Source organism: Pteronotus mesoamericanus, unplaced genomic scaffold (genome assembly GCF_021234165.1).
Source record: "Pteronotus mesoamericanus isolate MK-2021 breed Mesoamerican mustached bat unplaced genomic scaffold, CSHL_Meso_final contig_42, whole genome shotgun sequence".
NCBI lineage: Eukaryota > Metazoa > Chordata > Mammalia > Chiroptera > Mormoopidae > Pteronotus > Pteronotus mesoamericanus.
In genome coordinates this window covers 96446-118071 of record NW_026555157.1, presented here as the reverse complement: position 1 = coordinate 118071, position 21626 = coordinate 96446, and the positions used below count along the sequence as shown (strand labels likewise).

The following is a 21626-nucleotide window of genomic DNA, read 5'->3' as shown; positions in this document are numbered from 1 at the left end:
AATGGATTGAAAATACTAGATACAAATTTTTACTAAAAGTAAATAAGAACCCCTTAACATTACAGTTGTTCACAGATTATATGACATCTCACCCAAGATCTAAGTGAGCATTAAGAAGACTGAAGATGATTATTAAAAAGTGGGAAATCAGAATAGATAACTCTTAAGAGCAAATTTACCATTTATCAGTCTAAGATTCTTCTCAAAGCTAAGAACTGAAATATTTAATCCTGCTGAAATGTGTGTGTTTTTTGTAATGGTGCCTGGAATCTCCAGTTATCAATCAACTATTATCTGATTCTGATTAGCAAAATATGAAAAAGTTGTTTTTTCCTCAATAAGTAATTTCTGCAATGGTGATTGCTTTTCAAAAGTTGTTTTTATTTTTTTTACTTAAAGGCATATGGCCTGACAAAGTGCTAAGTGACTGACTCACTCTTGGAATCAGTCATTCATTTAACACATATTTATTCAGAGTATGATACTGATATGTTCCAAAGACTTCAAGGTGGCAGACAAAAAGAATAAGATAGGGCCTCAGCCTATATCTATTGGGGTAAGTAGACATACACAATAATCATTTCCTAAAGTATTGAATCTTACTCTAAACGCATGCGCTGTGGGACCATACTAAAATGGTGTATACTTTTCCCAAAAGAATCAGGGAAGACTCCACAAAGGAGGTGATATTTAAGCTGGATTTTAAGATTACTAGGATTGTACTAGATGATAAAGGGAAAGAATGACATTTTAGGCAGATGATGTTCTTTGAGGCATGTAAGTGTTGTGTTTAAGAGAAATGGCCAAAAAAAAAAAAAAAAAAAAAAGTAAACTGAAGTATGGCATAGAATGAGGAGAGAATAAAAAAAAGATTGACAAAGTAGTATGTGATTAAGTATCTTAGGACAATATAAGGATTTGGGTTAACCTTGAGCACAAAGGAAAGATGCTTCCAGAAAGACAGGTGATGATCAGGTTTGCATTTTAGAAAATTTATGAACATCAGTGTGATGAATTCATGTTTTTCAAAGATCAGTTTTTTCCTCTGAAATATTATTTTGGTGCTGGGGTGGTATTCAGTCCTCCAACTATTAGCACCAGCAAGGGTAAGTTAATAGGCACCAGATGGCAGCATAAGCTTTATACTATCAGTTATTATTTCTGAGCCTGTTTTTTTTTTTTTAACTTAATTCCTATATTCCAAAGTTCCATTAAATGAGTGAACACTATTTGTACTGACTGGTACAAAGTAGTTTACTGTAAAGGGAATAATCATTTTTAAAGAGTTAAAGATGCATCGGTGCATAATAAAGAAAAGGCAGTTTAGGAGGATAAAAATATTTAGAGCAAATTATAAGTAAAACTTTGAGTTCAATGGGCTTCTAAATCTCTCTTGCAGAAGTTGCCACTTGTATAAAATAATAATAATTCATGTATGTCTGGACCACCTGAAATTTTTAAAGCCATTTTATTTTCATCATTTCCCTCTCCGCCTTGATTCACCATGACCATATTAACAAACACTACTATTCCTATTTCACCAGAAATAATACCAAGGCTCATATAAATTAAATGACTTTCCCAGTCATATGTTACAATTAATAAATGATACTGCCCAAACCACACCTCTAGTCCAGTCTTTGGTTCACTTTTTCATATTTCAAAACTGAAAACAGTTAAGAACTAGGACAAAATTAAGACAAGAAGATGAGAGAACAAAATGATTCTATGGAATTTTGTGGGAAATGAAGAGAAAGAGAATGCAAAAACTATTAATTGGTATGCATAATTTTCTTTTTTTATTTATTGATTTTTTTTGAGAGAGAAACATCAATCTGTTGTTGCACTCATCCATGTATTTATTGGTTGGTTCAGCTGGCATACCTTTCTGAAAATTATTTTGGAGGAACTTGTATGCCAAAGAAAATAATGACCAATATTTAGGGCCACCAGAGAATATACACTGGAGAATATCTATTTTTTGGTTGGAGTTGATCATTTGTTGATGAGGTAATTAGCAAAAAACACAAAAATTATTTGTAATTTAAGACCCAAAAATTTATAAATGACTACAAATTCCTTATGTAGAAATCAGTTCGGCTTGCCCATGTCATACCTTTAAAATTAGGCACAAATGTTTGAAGCCTTAACAGTGAAACTGTAATTATTAGTAGTGTAGGAGGTCTCTCTCTATTTCCTAAGAGAAAGAGGCTATAATAACTTTCTGAATTAAAAGAATAAAGAGTTTTTCTTTTCTCAGAGTTTATTCTAACAGTGAGTTTTTTTTTTGCAAATTTGAAAAATGTTCCTGAGATCTACAACAATAAGCTACACCTTACCCATGCTTTATCACTATACATCATTTTTGCAACCAAAGTTATGCAAACAAGAATAGAAGCTAATATCTTTGATCATAAGTGTTGTAATCCAAAGATAAATCTGACTTTTATTTTTAATGCAAAGTGAGAAAATAATTCATTGAACATACGTCATTTGAAACAATTTCACTAACTTCTATCTGAAATTCTCGTTTTCCCAGTATCTGTCTGCATCTTTCAAGAAATGTTTTTCTTGCCTTACCATGAAAATATTGTTTCTACCTCTGAAGTCTTACGTTGACAATGTTTCAAATATTAACGTATACTGGGAATTCCTCTCAAGATGCCAGCATAGATAAACATGGCTCACCTCCTCACACAACCACATCTCAGAACTGTCAGTAGTCAAGCTGAATGGAAGTCCTGCAACTACAGTATTAAAGAAGAAACCACATCAAGACTGTTATGGGGTCAGAGACACGGAACAGGCTGGTCCACTCTCATGTGCGGCATATAAAAATCAGGAGGGCTATCTCAGGAGCAAGGGGTCCTAGCTCCACACCAGGCCCCCAAGCCCAGGGCTCCAGAGCCATGAAGAGAAGTCCCCATAACTTCTGGGTTTAAAAACCAATGAGGATTGAGACTGTGGAAGACAGAAACTTCTAGAGTCCTAGGCAGTTCCTCTTAAAGGGCCTATGCAGAGACTTACTTAGACTCACTACCTCTGACCTCCAGAATGAGGGCAGCAGATTAAAAGGCATAAGAGATATATGGGGAGGAATTGATTTGTCCTCAGAGACATACATGGAGGAACTGAACTGTCCTGCATCAGGGAGAGAGCTGGGGGGGGTAAGCTTTCTCCCAGACAGAAGTGCTATCAGAGGCCATTGTTCCTTTACTGAGCTCAACCCACAAAGTAAACAGGCAGGCATCATATCTGATTCTCCATCAACTTGGCTCACACTGTATACATAACCTTGGTGACTACCTGAGGCCCTACACCACACAATTTATGGAATCAACCCAAGCTGTTTCCAGTTGCTTCTCCTTATGAATGGCTTGTATTGACACAATGTTTCAGATTTGTGTAATTTCTCTCAAACAAGCAGTATCCGGCTTCAAGGAGCCCTGTACCTCTCCCTAAGTAGCCCCAGACATGGCACTAGCAGCAACCAGCCTTGGTTCACAGCTTGGCCTTCCCTGGGTACCTCCAAGCCTTGCACAAGAAACAGCCACCTACAGATTGCTGTGTAGCTTATGCTGTGTGACCCAGGACTGAACACAGTCAGTGATCAACCTTGGACATGCCAACAGCAATCAAGGCTCAATTACAAGTGGAGAGTGTACACTGCCCACACAGTAGGTGTACCTTGAGTACCCAGCTTGGGTAATAGTGGAGGTCATGTCACTGGACCCTAGAGGACACCTACTATGTTAGGTCACTCTACAAAGTCTGGTAGATGTAGCAGCTCTACCTAATACATAGAAACAAACACAGGGAGGTTGCCAAAATGAGGAGACAAAGAAACATGGCCCAAACGAAATAATAGAACAAAACTCCAGGAAAAAAAAAAACTAAAAAAAAAATGGAGACAAGTAATATAGATGCAGAGTTTGAGACACTGGTTATAAGAATGCTCAAGTAACTTAGCGAGGACCTCAATAGAATAAAAAAATCCAGTCAGAAACAAACTATACACTAATTGCAATAAAAAGAAATTTTTAGCTTTTACTGGTATGGTTCAGTGGGTTGGGCAATGTCTAGCATACCTCAAGTTTGCTGGTTTAATTCCTGGTAGATCATATGCCTGGGATGCAGGCCAGGTCACCAGTTGCTGGCAAGCGAGAGACAACCAATCAATGTTTCTCTCTCACATTGATGTTTCTCTCCCTCCCTCCCTCCCTCCCTCCCATTCTCTCTAAAAATAAATATATAAATTCTTAAAAAAAAAAAAAAGAACAACTTACAGGGAATCAATGGTAGGGTGGATGAAGCTGAAAATCAACTCAGCAATTTGAAATATAAGACAGCAAAACACAACAAATCAGAAAAGAGAGAAGAAAAAAGAAGCCAAAAATATAAGGATAGTGTAAGAGTCTCTGGAACAACTTCAAGCATACCAACATTTGCATCATTGGGGTGCCATAAGGAGAAGAGAGAGAGCAACAAATTGGAAATCTATTTGAAAAAATGACAGAAAACGCCCCTAACTTGGTGAGGACATACATGTCCAGGAAGCACAGAGAGTCCCGAAGATGAAATCAAAGAGGCCCACACACAGACAATCATAATTCAAATGCCAAAGATTAAAGTTAAAGAGAGAATCTTAAAAGCAGTAAGAGAAAATCAGTTAGTTACATACAAGGGAGCTACCATAAGACTGTCAGCTGAACCCTGGCTGGTGTGGCTCAGGGCATTGAGTGCCTGCCTGTAAACCAAAGGGTCATCAGTTTGATTCACAGTCAGGGCACAAGCCTGGGCTGTGGGCCAGGTCCCCAGCACAGGGCATGTGAGAGGCATCCACACATTGTTTCTCTCCCTCTCTTTTTTCCTCCCTTCCCCTCTCTCTAAAAATACATAAATAAAATCTTTAAAAAAAAAAAAAAAAAAAGACTGTCAGATGATTTCTCAACAGAAATTTTGCAGGCCAGAAGGAATTGGCAAACAATAGTCAGAGTGAGGAAAAGCAAGGACCTGCAACTAAGGTTACTAAACCCAGCAAAGCTATCATTTAGAATTGAAGGACAGATAAAGAGCTTCTGAAACAAGAAAAAGCTAAAGGAGTTCGTCACCACCAAACCAGTATGATATGAAATGTTAAAGGGTCCTCTATAAAAAAGAAGCAGTATGGGAAATGATTTGGCACAGGGATCCTGGCAGCTGTTCCTTCAGTTCTCTCCTCAGAGCAACCAACCCCAGACTATCCTCAAAGGTCTCTAGTCCACTCTACCCTTGTTCTGCTGGAGCCAAGGCAGTCCACAGTTTGGCAATGGTCATGTTTCTCCAATGCAGGCCACATTTCCAATCTTGCTCAGTTTAGCACCTATACAACAGCATTCAAGGTGTGGTGGGTGGTTACCCAGTCAGCAGCGGGAAGGAGGAACCCACCAAAGAATGAGCCAACGACAACCAAAACCCAAATACAACAAGAGAGCCTAAAGGGCATAAAGGGCATCCCAAGATCATCCAGCTTAGGAGATCAAGGAGACTGCATTACCAAGTCCCCCAGGCCTCCAACTGCAGAAGGCCACTCCATGAAGACAGCTAGTCAAAGCAGATCATTCTAATATGCAGAAACAAACAAGAAGAGCCACCTAAAATGGGGAGACAAAGAAACAAACCCCAAGCAAAAGGAAAGAATGAATCCCCAGAAAGAGTGCTAAGTGAAAGTGAGGCAAGCAATCTATCAGTCACAGAGTTCAAAATAATGGTATAAGGATGCTCAAGGAACTCAGTAAGAACTAAAAGGAACTCTATGCAAGCTGCAGGTAAATTACTGGGAACTACATAAGCATGAAAAAAGATATAGAAACAATGAATAAGAGCCAGGAGGAAATGAAGAATACAATATCTGAAATGAAGAATACACAAGAAGAAATTAAAAGCAGGCTAGAATGGCAAAAAATATTCCAGGTAATGAAAAGCAAAGACCTGCAACCAAGACTACTCAAGCCTGCAAGGCTTTCAGTTAAAATAAAAGGCAAAATAAGGAGCTTTCCAGATGAAAAAGGATAAAAGAGTACATCTCCATCAAACCAGCACTGCAAGAGATGCTAAAGGGACTGCTTTAAGACGATGAAGAAAAAGAGAGAGAGGGAGAGGAATACAGGTACAAAGGAAAAATAGCAATGAGTAAATACCTATAAATAATAATCTCAAGTGTAAATGGATTAAATGCATCAATCAAATGACATAGGGTAACTGAATGGATAAGAAAACATGACCAGCATATATGCTGTCTACAAAAGACCTGCCTCAAAACAAAAGATATACACAGGTTGAAAGTGAAGGATGGAAAAAAAAATATTCCAAGAAAACAGGCATGAAAAAAAAATGGGTAGCAATACTTATATCAAACAAAATAGACTTCAAAACAAAGGCCATAACAAGAGACAAACAAGGTCACTACATAATACTTAAGGGAGTAGTCCAACAAGAGAATACAATCCTTGTAAACAGGTATGCACCCAAGTTAAGAGCACCTAAATATATAAGAAAAATTGTGGAGGACTTCGAGAAAGATATCAACAGCAACATAGTCATCATAAGGGATTTTAACACACCAGTGTCAACAATGGATAAATCTGCCAAACAAAGAATCAACAATGATATTGTGGCATTGAACAACACTCTAGATCAAATGGACTTAATTGAGTCATACAGAACCTTTCATCCCAAAGAAGTAAAATACCCATTCTTTTCAAATGCATGTGGAACATTTTCAAATATAGACCACATGATAGAACACAAAACAACCCTCAGCAAAGTCAAAAAAATGGAAATCATATCAGCATTTTCTTGGGTCAAATGGCTTAAGACTAGAAACTATCATCAAGGGAAAAACTCAAAAAATAGCCAATATGTGGAGACTGAATAACATGTTATTAAATAATGAATGTGTTAACAATGATATCAAAGAAGAAATCAAAAACTACCTGGACACAAATGCAAATGAATACACAACCCAAAACCTATGAAACAGAGCAAAGGCAACCTGAAAGGGAAGTTCAAAGCAATACAGGCCTACCTAAAGAAGAAAGAAAAATCTCAAACAAACAACCTAATTGTACATCTAAAAGAACTTGAGGAACAACAATTTAAAAAAGCCCTGAGCGAATAGAAGAAATGAAACAATCAAGATGTTAAGCGAAATAAGCCAGGGGGCAAAAGACAAATACCATATGATCTTACCTATAAGTGGAACCTAACCAACAATACAAAGATGCAAGGAAAATAAGACCAGCAACACTGAAAAGAAAAGAAACCAACAGAGACAAGAGGGAAGGGGGGGGCGGGGAAAAGGAAGGGAAGGGGAAAGTCAAGGAACATATAGCAAGGACTCATGGACAAAACCAAAGGGGAAGAGCTGAGGGAGGGAAGGAGGAAGGGGGCAAGGGAAAGTGGTGGGGGGTAGGCAGAGACAAATGTATTTCAAAAAATAAATTAAAAAATAAATAAATAAATAAATAAATATTTTTAAAAAAGATCAGAGCAGAATTAAATGACATAGAGACTAAAAAAAAAAAAAAAAAAAAAAACCATGTTAAAGGATCAATGAATCCAAGAGCTGGTTCTTTGAAAAGATAAACAAAATTGACAAACCTTTAGTCAGACTCATCCAGAAAAAAGGGAGAGGACCCAAATAAATAAAATCCGAAATGAAAGAGGAGAAGCTACAACTGATACCACAGAAATAAAAAGGATTGTAAGAAATTACTATGAACAAATAAATGCCAAGAAATTAGACAACTTGGATGAAATGGACAAATTTTTATAAATATACAATCTTCCAAAACTGAATCAAGAAGAAGAAAACCTGAACTAACCAATAACAACTAGTGAAATTGAAGCAGTAATCAAAATATTCCTGGCACACAAAAGCCCTTGACCAGATGGTTTCACAGGTAAATTTTACTGAACACTTAAAGAACGAACTCCTATCTTTCTCAAACTATTCCAAAAACTCAAGAACAGGGAAGACTCCTAAACTTTTTACAAGACCAATATTACCCTAATTCCAAAGCCAAGTAAAGACAAAACAAAGAAAACTAAAGGCCAGTATCTCTGATGACCATAGATGCTAAAACACTCAATAAAACATTGGCAACCCAGGCCCAGCAATACATTAAAAAGATCATAACCATGATCAAGTGGGATTTATCCCAGGGATGCAAGGATGGTACAATATTTGCAAATCAATAACCATAATATACCACATAATAAAATGAAGGACAAAAATCACATGATCATGTCAATAGATGCTGAAAATGCATTTGATAAAATCCAGCACCTATATTTGATAAAAACACTGAGCAAAGCGGGAAGAGAGGGAGCATATCTCAACATGATAAAGGCCATATACAAGAAACCGACAGCCAACGTCATACTCAATGGGCAAAAGCTAAAAGCTTTTCTCTTAAGAAAAGGGAACACTAGTACACTTAAGATCAGGAAAAGACAAGGGTGTCCACTTTCACAACTCTTATTTAACATAGTACTGGAAATTCTAGCCACAGCAATCAAACAAGAAAAAGAAATAAAAGGCATTCAAATTGGAAAGGAGGAAGTATAACTGTCATTTTTTGCAGATGACATCACAGTGTACATAGAAAACCCTATAGTTTCCACCAAAAAATTACTCGACCTAATAAGTGATTTTGGCAAAATGGCAGGATTCAAAGTCAGTACTCAGAAATTGAGGGAATATTTGTACACCAACAATGAAATTTCAGAAAGAGAAACTAGGGTAAAAAAAATCCCATTTACTACAGCAACAAGAAAAATAAAGTACCTAGGAATAAATTTAACCAAGGAGGTACAAGACTTGTACTTGGAAAACTATAGAACACTGAAGAAATAAATTAAGGGAGAAATAAAAAGACACATATACTGTGTTCGTGGATTGGAAGAATTAACATCATTACAATACTACTTTAGGCATACTACCCAATGCAATCTATAGATTCGACGCAATCCCTATTAAAATACCAATGGCATATTTCACAGATATAGAACAAATATTTCAAAAATTTATATGGAACCAAAAAAGACCCCAAATAGTCTCAGCAATCTTGAGAAAGGAGAACAAAGTAGAAGTGATCACAATAGCTGATACCAAACTATTCTACAAAGCGTAATCAAAACAGCCTGGTGCTGGCACAAGAAGAGACGCATAGATCAGAAGACCAGAATAGAGACCCCAGAAATAAACCCATTATCTACATAGTCAATTAATATCTGAAAAAGGGGACATCAGCATACAATGGAGTAAAAATAGTCTCTTCAATAAATTGTACTGGGAGAACTGGATGGACACAAGTGAAAAAATGGTACTAGACCACCAATTTACACCATACTCCAGAACAAACTCAAAATGGATAAAAGACTTAAATATAAGTCATGACACCATAAAGGTCCCACAGAAACACATAGGCAATAAAATTTGAGATATCCCAAGTAGCAATATTTTTGCTGATATATCTCCTAGGGCAAGGGAAATAAAGGAAAAAATAAACAAATGGGACTACATCAAATTATAAAACTTCTGCACAGTGAAAGAAACCATCGTCAAAATGAAAAGGGAACTGACCATATGGGAGAATGTATTTGCCAATGATACATCGGACAAGGAAGGATTTGATCTCCAAAATATATAAAGAACTCGTCCGACTCAATATCATGAAGGCAAACAATCCAATTAAAAAATGGGCAAAGGACCTGAATAGACACCTCTGCAAGGAGGAGATACAGATGCTCTATAGATATATGAAAAGATGCTCAGCATCACTAGCCTTTAGAGATATACAAACTTAAACCACAATGAGATACTACCTCACATTGGTCAAAATGGCCATCATTAATAAATCAACAAACAACAAGTGTTGGCAAGGATATGGAGAAAAGGGAATCCTAATGCACCGTTGTTGGGAATACAGCCACTGTGCAAAACAGCATGGAATTTCTTCAGAAAACTAAAAATGGAACTGCCTTTTGACCCAGCGATGTCAGTGTTGGCATTATACCCTAAGAATCTTGAAACACCAACTCAAAAGAACTTACGCACTTCTATGTTCACAGCAGCCCTATTTACAACAGCCAAGTGCTAGAAACAGCCCAAGTGCCCATCAATAAGTGAGTAGATCAAAACACTGTGGTACCTTTACACAATGGAATATTAAACAGCAGAAAGAAAAAGGGAGTCCCACCTCTCTCGATAACATGGATGGCACGGGAGAATATTATGCTAAGTGAAATAAGCCAGTCAGTGAAAGATGAATACCATATAATCTCACCTGTAAGAAGAACCTAATGGTTAAAAATAAGCTAACCAGCAAAACAGAACCACAGGCATGGAAACATGAACAGACTGACAGCAACCAGAGGGAAGGGGGAGAAGGGTCATGGTGGAAAGAAGGGGAAGGGACTAGTCAAAGAACATGCATAAATGATCCATGGACATGGACAACAGTTTGGGGATTGACTGTGGGAGTGTGGGGTGGGCTGGGTGGAAAAGAGCAAAGCAGGGGGAAGGGACAACTGTAATAAAAAACAATAAAAAATTTTAAAAATAAAGTAAGACACAATGTTACTCACTAAAAGATCTAAAATATGAATAATAAAATGAGAATAAATACATACCTATCAACAATTGATTCAAAAAAACAAAATGAACGGGCAGAACAGAAACAGAATCATAGATACAGAGAACATGTTGATGGTTACCAGATGGGAGGTGGTCAGGGAGATGGGTGGAAAAGGTGAAGGGATTAGGAAGTACAGATTGGGTTACAGAATAGTCACAGGAATGTAAAATACAGCACTGGGAATACAGTAGCCAAAGAACATATAGGCAGGACCTATGTACATGGACAGTGGTGTGGGGACTGCCTAAGGGAGCTGTGGGGGCTGGGTACAGGAGGGCAAAGGGGGATAAACTGGGACAACTGTAATAGCATAAACAATAACAGAGAATTAAAAAAATATTAACTTATAAATTCTCTATGATATCAGAAGGAATTAGCATTTTCATATGGTAAATTTAAAAACAAGTATTTTAACCCTGAAAACATTCTCTGAAAGAATTTATAACATCTTTAAATGAATTACAGAAAGGTAGTTTTAGAAGAGGTTAACTACATTGGATCATAGTTTTAAGATACTCTTTTACTTCACATTTTATTTGTCTTTTTATTCCATCTCTATTATTTCTACTTGTTTGAATTTATAAGCCCTATTTTCAAGATTTACTCTCCAAAACCTTTGAAATCATATAAGACTAAACATTAGCATGTTGCTGCCAGCCAATCTAGGTTTAGTCTTTTTTACTCTTCAGTGAGGAAAAAATCATTTAAACCGTAAATCTGGTTTTTGATTTGTAAAGGTAAACAGTCACTTAGTTTCTTGGTATTAGACATACTTATCTCTAAGCTTCAGATCTTAAATGAAAAATTAAAGCCTAATGTGGTTTATTCCTATTACCTAGTTAATCTAAATAACAAAATAAACAAAAATTTAAGAAAAACATTTTTTTAAAATACAATTAAACCAAATGACGTTGGTTTGTAAACTTTAGTGAGTATATATTAAAATTTTGCAAAAAAATGAAAACTATCTTGGTCATTACCTATGCCAGTGACTTCTAATCTTGACTAACCATAAAAATCACTTGTAACCTTTTTTAATATACCAATGCCAGAACTCCAAGACTTCTAGTCAGAATGGCAGAGTAGATAAATACTGTGCTTGCCTCTTCCCATGACCACATCAAAATTGCAACTAAGCTACAGAACAACCATCACAGAGAACTGCTTGAAGGCTAGCTGAAGAAAAGTCCTATAACTGAGGATACACAGAAGAATCCATGCCAAGGCTGGTAGGAGGATCGGAGACATGGAACAGGCTGGTCGCATACCCAGTGTGCAAGGGGTTCCAGTCCCATATAAATATCCCCAGTCCAGGGTTCTAGTGCTGGGAAGAGAGGTCCCCATAACTTGGGTCTGTGAAAACCAGCAGGAATTCTGAGTGAGTGAGATGAAAGGCTTCTAGAGTCCCAGGAATTCCTCTTACTGCCCTGTGAATGAATTTACCTGCTTACGGACTCACTTGCTCTAAAAGTACCAGAGACTGTGTAGATAAAGATATTTCATATATCCGGAAAACAAAAAAGAAAGCTGAGGTAGCAATACTTACATCTGACAAAATAAACTTTGAAATAAAGGCTATAATGAAAGACAAAGAAGGACCCAGATATTCCCCTTCTGGGTATTTATCCAAAGAAACTCAAAACACTAATTCAAAAAGACATATGCATCCCTATGTTCACTGCAGCATTATTTACAATAGGCAAGATATGCAAGCAACGTAAGTGTCCATTGACAGATGAATGGATAAAGAAGCTGTGGTATTTAATATATATATTATATATAATATATAATATACAAAATACCACATTATATCCCTTTGCAATGCTATCCTTTTGCAATATATACATATAATGTGGTACATATTTTATATATATTAGGTTGTTAGTCATAAAAAGAGTGAAATCTTGGAAGCCGGTCCTCGGAACAGAAGATGGCGGACAAGAGTGAGACAGCAGTGAAGTCGCCAGCCCCTCCACGGCTGCAGATGATGGAAGGGAACAGAAACGGCCATGAGCACTGCAGCGATTGCGAGAATGAGGACAACAGCTACAACCGGGGTGGTCTGAGTCCAGCCAATGACACTGGAGCCAAAAAGAAGACAAAGAAAGAAAAAAAGAAGGAAGAGAAGGGCAGCGAGACAGATTCAGCCCAGGATCAGCCTGTAAAGATGAACTCTTTGCCAGCAGAGAGGATCCAGGAAATACAGAAGGCCATTGAACTCTTTTCAGTGGGCCAGGGACCTGCCAAAACAATGGAGGAGGCTAGCAAGAGAAGCTACCAGTTCTGGGTCACGCAGCCTGTCCCCAAACTGGGAGAAGTGGTCAACACCCATGGCCCCGTGGAGCCTGACAAAGACAACATCCGCCAGAAGCCCTACACCCTGCCCCAGGGCTTCACCTGGGACGCCTTAGACCCGGGGGACCGTGATGTGCTAAAAGAATTATACACCCTCCCGAATGAGAATTATGTGGAAGATAATGACAACATGTTTCGATTTGATTATTCCCCAAAATTTCTTTTATGGGCTCTCTGGCCGCCTGGCTGGCTCCCCCAGTGGCACTGTGAGGTTCGAGTGGTCTCAAGTCGGAAACTGGTCAGGTTCATCAGCGCCATCCCAGCAAACATCCACATCTATGACACGGAGAAAAAGATGGTGGAGATTAACTTCCTGTATGTCCACAAGAAGCTGCGCTCCAAGAGGGTGGCTCCGGTCCTGATCCGCAAGATCACCCAGTGGGTCCACCTGGAGGCCATTTTCCAAGCTGTCTACACGGCCGGAGTGGTGTTACCAAAGCCTGTCGGCACCTGCAGGTACTGGCATCGGTCCCTGAACCCACAGAAGCTGATTGAAGTGAAGTTCTCCCACCTGAGCAGAAACATGACCATGCAGCGCACCAAGACTGCCTGCCAGAGTCTCCCAAGACACCCGGACTGAGACCAATGGAGAAAAAGAACATTCCAGTAGTGCACCAGCTCCTCACCAGGTACCTGAAGCAGTTCCACCTCACACCAGTCATGAGCCAAGATGAGGTGGAGCGCTGGTTCTACCCCCTGGAGAACATCGTCAACACTTTTGTGGTGGAGAACGCAAACGGTGAGGTGACAGACTTCCTGAGCTTTTATATGCTTCCCTCCACCATCATGAACCATCCAACCCACAAGGGTCTAAACGCTGCTTATTCTTTCTACAACGTTCACACCCAGACCCCTCTTCTAGACCTCATGAGTGACGCCCTTGTTCTCGCCGAAACAAAAGGATTTGACATGTTCAATACACTGGATCTCAAGGGGAACAAAACCTTCCTGGAGAAGCTCAAGTTCGGCATCAGGGACCGCAACCTGCAGTATTATCTTTACAACTGGAAGTGCCCCAGCATGGGGGTGGAGAAGGTTGGGCTGGTGTTACAGTAACCAGTTGCCAGTGAGATTCTGGATAAAGCCACTGAGAATTCAAACCAGGAAATGGAACCCTACCACTTGTTGGTCCACTTTTCACAAACATGAGAATCCCTGGCAAAGGGAACAGAAGCAAACCGGCTTTACCAAACAGCCACTGGATTTGATAATTGTATTGTGATGGCATATGCTGTGTGATGTCACCTCTGGCCATGTCTCTGGTCTCCCTGTTTTCCAGTTAGTCACATCCTTATGCAGCCATGATCAAGGGAATGTAACTGCTGAAAACTAGCTCGTGATTGACATATTATGGAGTTAACGGGTGAATAATAAAAGTATATATATTATATATTTTAAAAAAAGAGTGAAATCTTGCCATTTGTGATAACATGGATGAACCTAGAGAGTATTATGCTAAGTGAAGACAGAGAAAAATATCTTATGATTTCACTTACATGTGGAACCTAAAAACAAAATAAACGGTCAAAGAAAACAGAAACAAACTCATAGAGTCCATTTTGATGGTTGCCAAATGGGAAGGAGCTAGTGGGAAGAGTAAAAAAAGGAGATTAAGATGTGCAAATTGGCAGTTATAAAAATAGTACAGCAAAGCATAAAGAATACAGTCAATAATGCTGTAATAACTATGTATGGTTATTACTACATATGGGTACTAGACTATTGGGGGAATCACTTCATAAATTATAATAAATGTCTAATCAATCTATTGTACACCTGAAACTAATATGATGTTGTATGTCAACTGTAATTGAAAAATAAAAAGTAATTTTAAAAATAAATAAGTACATAAATATATCAATTCCTGAACCTCACCCTACATTGACTATATCACAGTTGGCAATGCCAAGTAAAAAGCATGACTGGGATAGTGTTTTTATCTTCTCAACTGTTTAGCACAGTTTAGGACACAGGCTATTTTTAGCCTGTAAGACGCTCAGTTTCCTCATTAAAAAAATGGGCATAATGGTTATCTTATGTACATATTATGATGATTAAATGAAATAATGGTCGGAAGGGACCTAGAACAGTAAGAGGATGCACTCAAATATTTGTTGGCACTGTTATTATTAAAGGTCTTACTGCTCTACATGGGAGGAGCCTATCGGTGCTATAGAAGGGAATCTTAGTTGTCTGCACTGCTTTTATTCCTTCTTAAATGGAAAAAAAAAAAAACTGTCAAGCAGCTAAAACATAACTGATTTAGTCAAATTCATAGTGCTACAAATTCTCCAAAATATCACTGGAGGGGAAAAGCTTTACAATAGGAAAATGAAAACTAATTAAGAGGAGAGGGATATGAATACAGGATTTAACCTTCCCTTTCAGAAAACTGGGAAAAAAACTCTTCAGCATAAAGATATTCCTTTTTCTCTATCACTTCCAAAGCTTCTCCCTAAATTCAAATTTTGTTTTGAAACTTATTTACTTTTTCTTCTTATATTGTAAAGATTCTAAGATTATTTCTCAAACTTTTAACATTTGCTAGATTTCTTGATGACGGTTGAACAAACATATGGACCACCAATTTCACGGGGAAGAATGCTATCCCTTTCCAATCTTTCATCAGGTTATCTTTATCTGCCCTGATGACAAGTTGTTTAAGCCATAGTACAAGTAAAATTTTATACAGAAGAAACTTTTTAACTTTTTTTAACTAACCAGAGAATTGTGATTTATAGTTATACGTTTTCAGGTTTAGTAGCAAGTTAGTGGTGCCTCTGTGAAGTAGTTTAGGGTAATTTGTAAAAACCATTAAACCCAAGGTTATGGAACTTCTAGTTGAGAACTATGTCAGTACATGTCAGATACGAAGTCAACAATTATTCAAATTTGAAAAGCTGAGGCTTTCAACTTGCAATACCAAGAATGAATTTTTAATCCATCCTTTAGTACAGCAGTTTTCACCTGTGAGCCACAAAAGGTTGATGTGTTGCAAGAAATTTTAAAACATGCAGTACCTGACTATTCAGTCAGGGGGCACTGACCTCTTTTCCCTTAGATTGTCAAATTTAAAAAAAATAACCACCACCAACACAACAATGGTGGTCTGCTTTGAATGAATCAATATTGTACCTATGTTTTTGTGCCATGAGACAAAAAATGTTGAAAATCACTCCTTTAGTACATTAAAAATGTAGCATTGATTTCTTGCCCCCAAGATACACGAAGATGTCTAATGCTGGATAAGTGCCACATTCTCAGTGGTCATGGAGTCATTTGCCAACAGGATTTGTATTATGAAGAAATGTTGCTTTCTTATCTCAACTAAAAATCATGTGACCTTAAATTGAGTTAAGGCCATTTAAGAACTGAATTATACAACCTGGCACTTCTTGCAATTATAGGAATACTCTTTATGGACAATAAAGGAATTATAAAAATGTATTATTTCTCTCATCCCTCATTTATACTTGTTAAGGTAGTTTATGGATTGGCTTTCAAGAGAAACCATTTTGATTCATATATAAACAAGCCTCACCTTGTTATGAGTAAGACAGGTTCTCCATACAGTAACAATGACATTTTTTTCAGTCAACACCACAGCTCAGAAACTAGTTGTTAAAAACAAACAAACACAAATCTCTATTGTAGAGTATGGGTTTTTAGTGGCAGCAGGAAAAAAAAGTCATCAAACACTTCTCTCTCAGATCTTCTCAGCACAAATCCCAAGAGCTGAATTAGACCTTCTAACTTAAAATTTAATATCTGCTAGTACATAAATTATATGGTATCCATTTTTCCACAATGTATTAATGTGTTGATACAATCTAAAATCAAACAAGGTAGTTTGATAAAGAAATGTTATCAATAGTTTCTTGTACTTTATCTCTGAGCATATTTGTCATTACTTTTAAGGTTGATTTTCCAGTTTTAAAACAATCCTGTGCAAGACTTGTATCTGTTTTTGCTTTGAGGAATACAGCTCTGAATTAAGCCTTGTAGTTTTTATTTCTTCACTTTTGGCAACAAAAGTCACCAAGTTTTGTACCAGAAAGCATTAAAAATGACAAAAAAAAACAACAACACTTCAATGGCTTCCTCTGATTATTTGACAAAGTTTGAGAAAAGACAACACTAGACTAGGAGGAAAAAGAACTCCTATTGTTCATCATGGAGCTTTTCTATTTGTATTTTTGATGCTTATATGAAATTGTCACAATTGCATATTCACTTTTCCCAGCATATACTCAATATATGTTCTAGATTGCTCCAGAATAGTCACTATTTATATCTACAATATTGTGAATAACTTAAAGTTTTTCACTAATGTTTTTATAGTCAATGAACCTATTATTAACTACTAATACCCTTTTCTGGATTGGGACTATAACGGAGAAGTAACAAATAATGCAAAATTTAGCAAATGTAAATGATCTTTATATAAAGACTTATAAGCCAAGACATATTATATACCATATCCAATTAAATGATTATTGTTTGAGATAAACCATCTTTGCAATATATGTGTGAACTTGAAGTACAAAAGTTTGTGAAAATATTTGTTGTGAAATGAATGTGAACAAAATTATTCCACTATTTCTTTTTCTCTAACACTACCAAAATTCATAGTCCCCTTGATAAAATGTCAGGTCCACAGGCAACAAATTAAAGAAAAACTGTTATAAAGGACAAAAAACAGAAGTCTGAGTTAGGATGGGTGATACAGCAAAGACAGATCTTTACTACATATAAGAAAACTAAGTAATTGAGACACTTTCAAGAATAGCAAGCCATTTACATCATAAGCAATCCTCCTTGTTTAATCTGTGACTGAAAAACACGCTTCATCCAAATACCTTATTATGAAGCACTGTGAAAGAAAACGCCAGCCATAATCACACTGAATCAATTTCTTGGGTAATAACTCAGATTAACAGTCTAGTCTGCAGATAGGTAAGTGTCCGTGGTATGAAATGGATTGAATGGCACCTGAAAAGGATCTTCTTTTGAGCAACAGCTCAAACAAGCAAAACAATACCACATTGTAGATATAATTTCAGTAGATTTCCTCTCTCAGTGTTTGTTTTGTTTTTACAGCAAGTTCATGCATGTGTGTGGCATATAAAAATACAAATCCTTATGTAAACTTTCACCTTCTATTGGCATACACCTCAGTCATAGTACCATGACTTCTTTAAATATTACAAATTGAAAGGCCATAGAACCAAGGTCAATAAAGATTATAGATATGCAATGCAGGTTCTTTCAAAGCCAACTGGTACTTTCTCCCTTGGTATCCCTTTTCACTGATTCTTCACTTTTTCTTCTACTGCAGTATTGATATAATGTCTAAAGTAGTAATAACTTTGTTTCTATTCATTAAAGGGACAGTGTAAGAGGTTCTGCTTTTGGTAATACCAGACTTTTCTGCCCCAAATGTGGATCTTCTATACGCTTCTGTGGTGGACAAGTATGACATGGAGAAACTACTTCCTGCTCTTCTGCTGAGTTTGCTTACTCTATACACATTGTAACCAAATTTTCCTTAGGAAAAAAGATGTACTGGAGGGTACAGCTCTGACTTATTCTCTAGTTATTAAATTCTGAGTATTTTCCAGTATATGGTTGTAATTACTATATTTTGTAGGAAACACTCAGAAACACAAGGAATCCAAAGCTGTGTCAGACTGTTGTCACAATTTATTTAACACAAATAAATCATGACTTAATTGCTGGTGAAAAGCTTGCTCTGATACATAAATGTACCTTATCCATGGGGAACTGAGAGTTTACAAGGTTTGTACCCTATGCAGTTACCTGGAACTATGTGGCACTGTCCAAATCCCAGAAATACTACAATCATGGTGTTGGAATGAACAAAAGAAATAATTATTAATAGCTGATAAATTTTTCTATATCAAATATTATCTTTTTACTTGAAGTATAACTATGCACACAAGAAAAATCTATTTCTATATTAATGTAATCAGCCTTTTATTCCTGAATTACTTTGGTTGAGATAGAAAAATTCCCACATAAGCCTGTGCAACGTCCCATTTCTAAAGACCATCTCAAGGTCTGCCTACTTAATGTGGTTTAAATCCTATGCCAAAGTCAGAGTCTTGGGGTCCTGATTTATATAGGTAAATCATAATGACAATTATAATAATATCCCCACCAAAGTGTCTGTCATTTCAGGTAAGATAAATAATCTTGCCTGAATTAAAACAAATGCTGAGATAATTATTAATGTTTACATTTCAAAGCAACCATAAGCTTCCCAAAAATGAATCAAATTCACAACTGCTTCTCTCACAGAGCTTATGTATTAGGACTGCTATGAAAGGTCATCCATCAGACTTTCTCACACACATAAAAAGCAAATGATCTCTCCTTTGTTTATAAAGATGTGACTATCTATGATTTTTTGTTTCCATTTTTTGAGTATAACTTAAATACTTCTGTTTTAAAACAGTACTTTCTCGATAAATCTACTAGAGTTTGTACTAAAGATTATTATCTAAAAAGTCATTTATACTAACCCATTCATGTTCCAGATTACCTGCACAACTTCACCTTTAACAGATACACTTTTACCTGGAAACTTCTCCAGCCTTACTTAAGTATTTGCACACCCATGAACTTGTCACATACTTTCCTTAACCTCCAGGCTTTTGGACAAACTATTTCCTCTTTCTACAATACCCTTAAGACTTTTACTCTGGCTAATTTCTACTCGCCTTTTCAGTACCATCTTAGCCATCATGTCCTACAGGAAGCTTCCCCTGGTTTGAGTTAGGTGTTCCTCCTATATGCCCCTATACGTCTCTGTAGTAACTTGCTTCAATAGCAATTATTGTACAAGAGTGAAATGTCCAATGACTCGCCTGTCTTCCCCTCTATACAACATGTTCTTTGAGGACCAGGGGTATTTGATGATTATTTTTATATATCTAGCAACTAGACAACTGTAGGTATTAACCAAATACAGTATATTTCAGAATATAAGCAAACTATTTACTCAATAATATTTCACAGAAGAGAAGCTCCATGTCTTGGGACACACTCCCAATTATTTTATTTTAAACAATAAAGTACACCTTGGGAAAGATTCATTAGCTTGAACTGACTTCAATCACTGCTGGCTCTGGATGGTTTTACAGGTCATTCTGATAGAATAGTTAAAAACAGAAGCAAAAACATTTAATACAAGTTTAGTGTTTCTTCCTGGCAATTTCATTCACCATTGTTAGGTATTAGATGCCAAGTAAACAAGGTGTTCAAAGATCCCTTTGCAAAAAGTATATGGTTACATCATAGAGGTCACAAAATATACACTTAAGGGATAACATTATGCTATGTGAAATAAGTGAAAGAACGACAAATATATGATTTCACTCATATGTAGAATCTAATAAACAAACTAAATTAACAAGCAAAATAGAGACAGACTCATAGATAGAATGACAATAAGAAGAAAAAAACAGACACAATCCCATTTAACTAATTCATAATGGAAGCCAGACATTAATACATAACCATATACACAACTGCATAACTATCAGTAGAGAGAAAATTTTGGAGGAAAAAAGAATAAGATTTTATGATACAACTTGAGAAAGGAATTTGACATATGATCAAGAATATTCTCCTGAATGAGGTTTATGCTGAGATATGATAGATGGGTAGGAGTTTGAAGGCTGGCAAGCTTAAACTGGTAGGGGTCAGGATTAAGGTTTAGAGATTTTTTTCTTAAATGAATATATAGCCACTAAAAGCTGTTATTTAATTGCTAGAATAGAAATTATGTTGCTAAAATAATATCGCAAAGATAATTTGTTCTCCTAAGTAGGCTAGAAAATATTCTAGTAATATTGGTCAAAATCTCAATGTGCTTCACAAACCTCTTTTTTCATAAGAAATTTCAGCAAGTCTTTTTTGATAAATTCAGAATTACTGATATCTTAATGGAAGAGGCCTAGTCAAAATTTGATAATGTCAAAGCTCTCTAAAAATGCCTAGACCACAGTACTACCTTGTATACTAAAGAAATATGAAAGAAATATGAAGTCAAAGAGATAAAATTAGAATTATGTTGCATTATTAAATGGGAATTCATCATCTTTGCTCCTGCAAAGTCTACAACTAAAAGGCAAAGTTTCTCTTTGGAAGAAGCTGGCAGGCTTTCATTTCCACCACTGATTATCCTATACAAACAAGCAAACAAACAAACGAAAAGATCTAATTCAATTTTGAAATAAATGTAAACTTCTAAGAGTTTTATTATAATTTTTTGAAGTATACTTAATTTTCTATTATAAAACTATAAACACCTTTATAAGAAATTTTTAAAATGTAAAAAAGTAGAAATTTCAGAAGAAAAAAACTGTTCAGAATCCCACAACTGTGTATCAAGCACTGTAAACTTTTAGTATTTGAATTGTTTTTAGTTACTATTAACAATATGTTTCATTCTTTAATCAGGTTTTAATTAAATTTAAAATCCTTATAATTAATCAATCTCACTAGTTATATAATTTTCATTACACTGTAGTAAAATCTACAATAAAGACCAATCTGAATGCT

The 21626-nt window shown here is 36.4% G+C and overlaps 2 protein-coding genes across 4 annotated transcripts in view; one reads left to right on the top strand and one right to left on the bottom strand.

Moving 5' to 3' along the window:
• Nucleotides 1-21626, bottom strand: part of ZBTB20 (zinc finger and BTB domain containing 20) — an 804941-nt gene that overhangs the window by 687218 nt on the left and 96097 nt on the right. The gene's annotated exons all lie outside the window — the stretch shown is intronic.
• On the top strand, nucleotides 12613-14283 carry LOC129073656 (glycylpeptide N-tetradecanoyltransferase 1-like). The gene is given in 2 exon segments (XM_054577276.1): nucleotides 12613-13582; nucleotides 13585-14283. Coding segments are annotated over 2 exon segments (1479 nt in total). The 3' UTR covers nucleotides 14094-14283.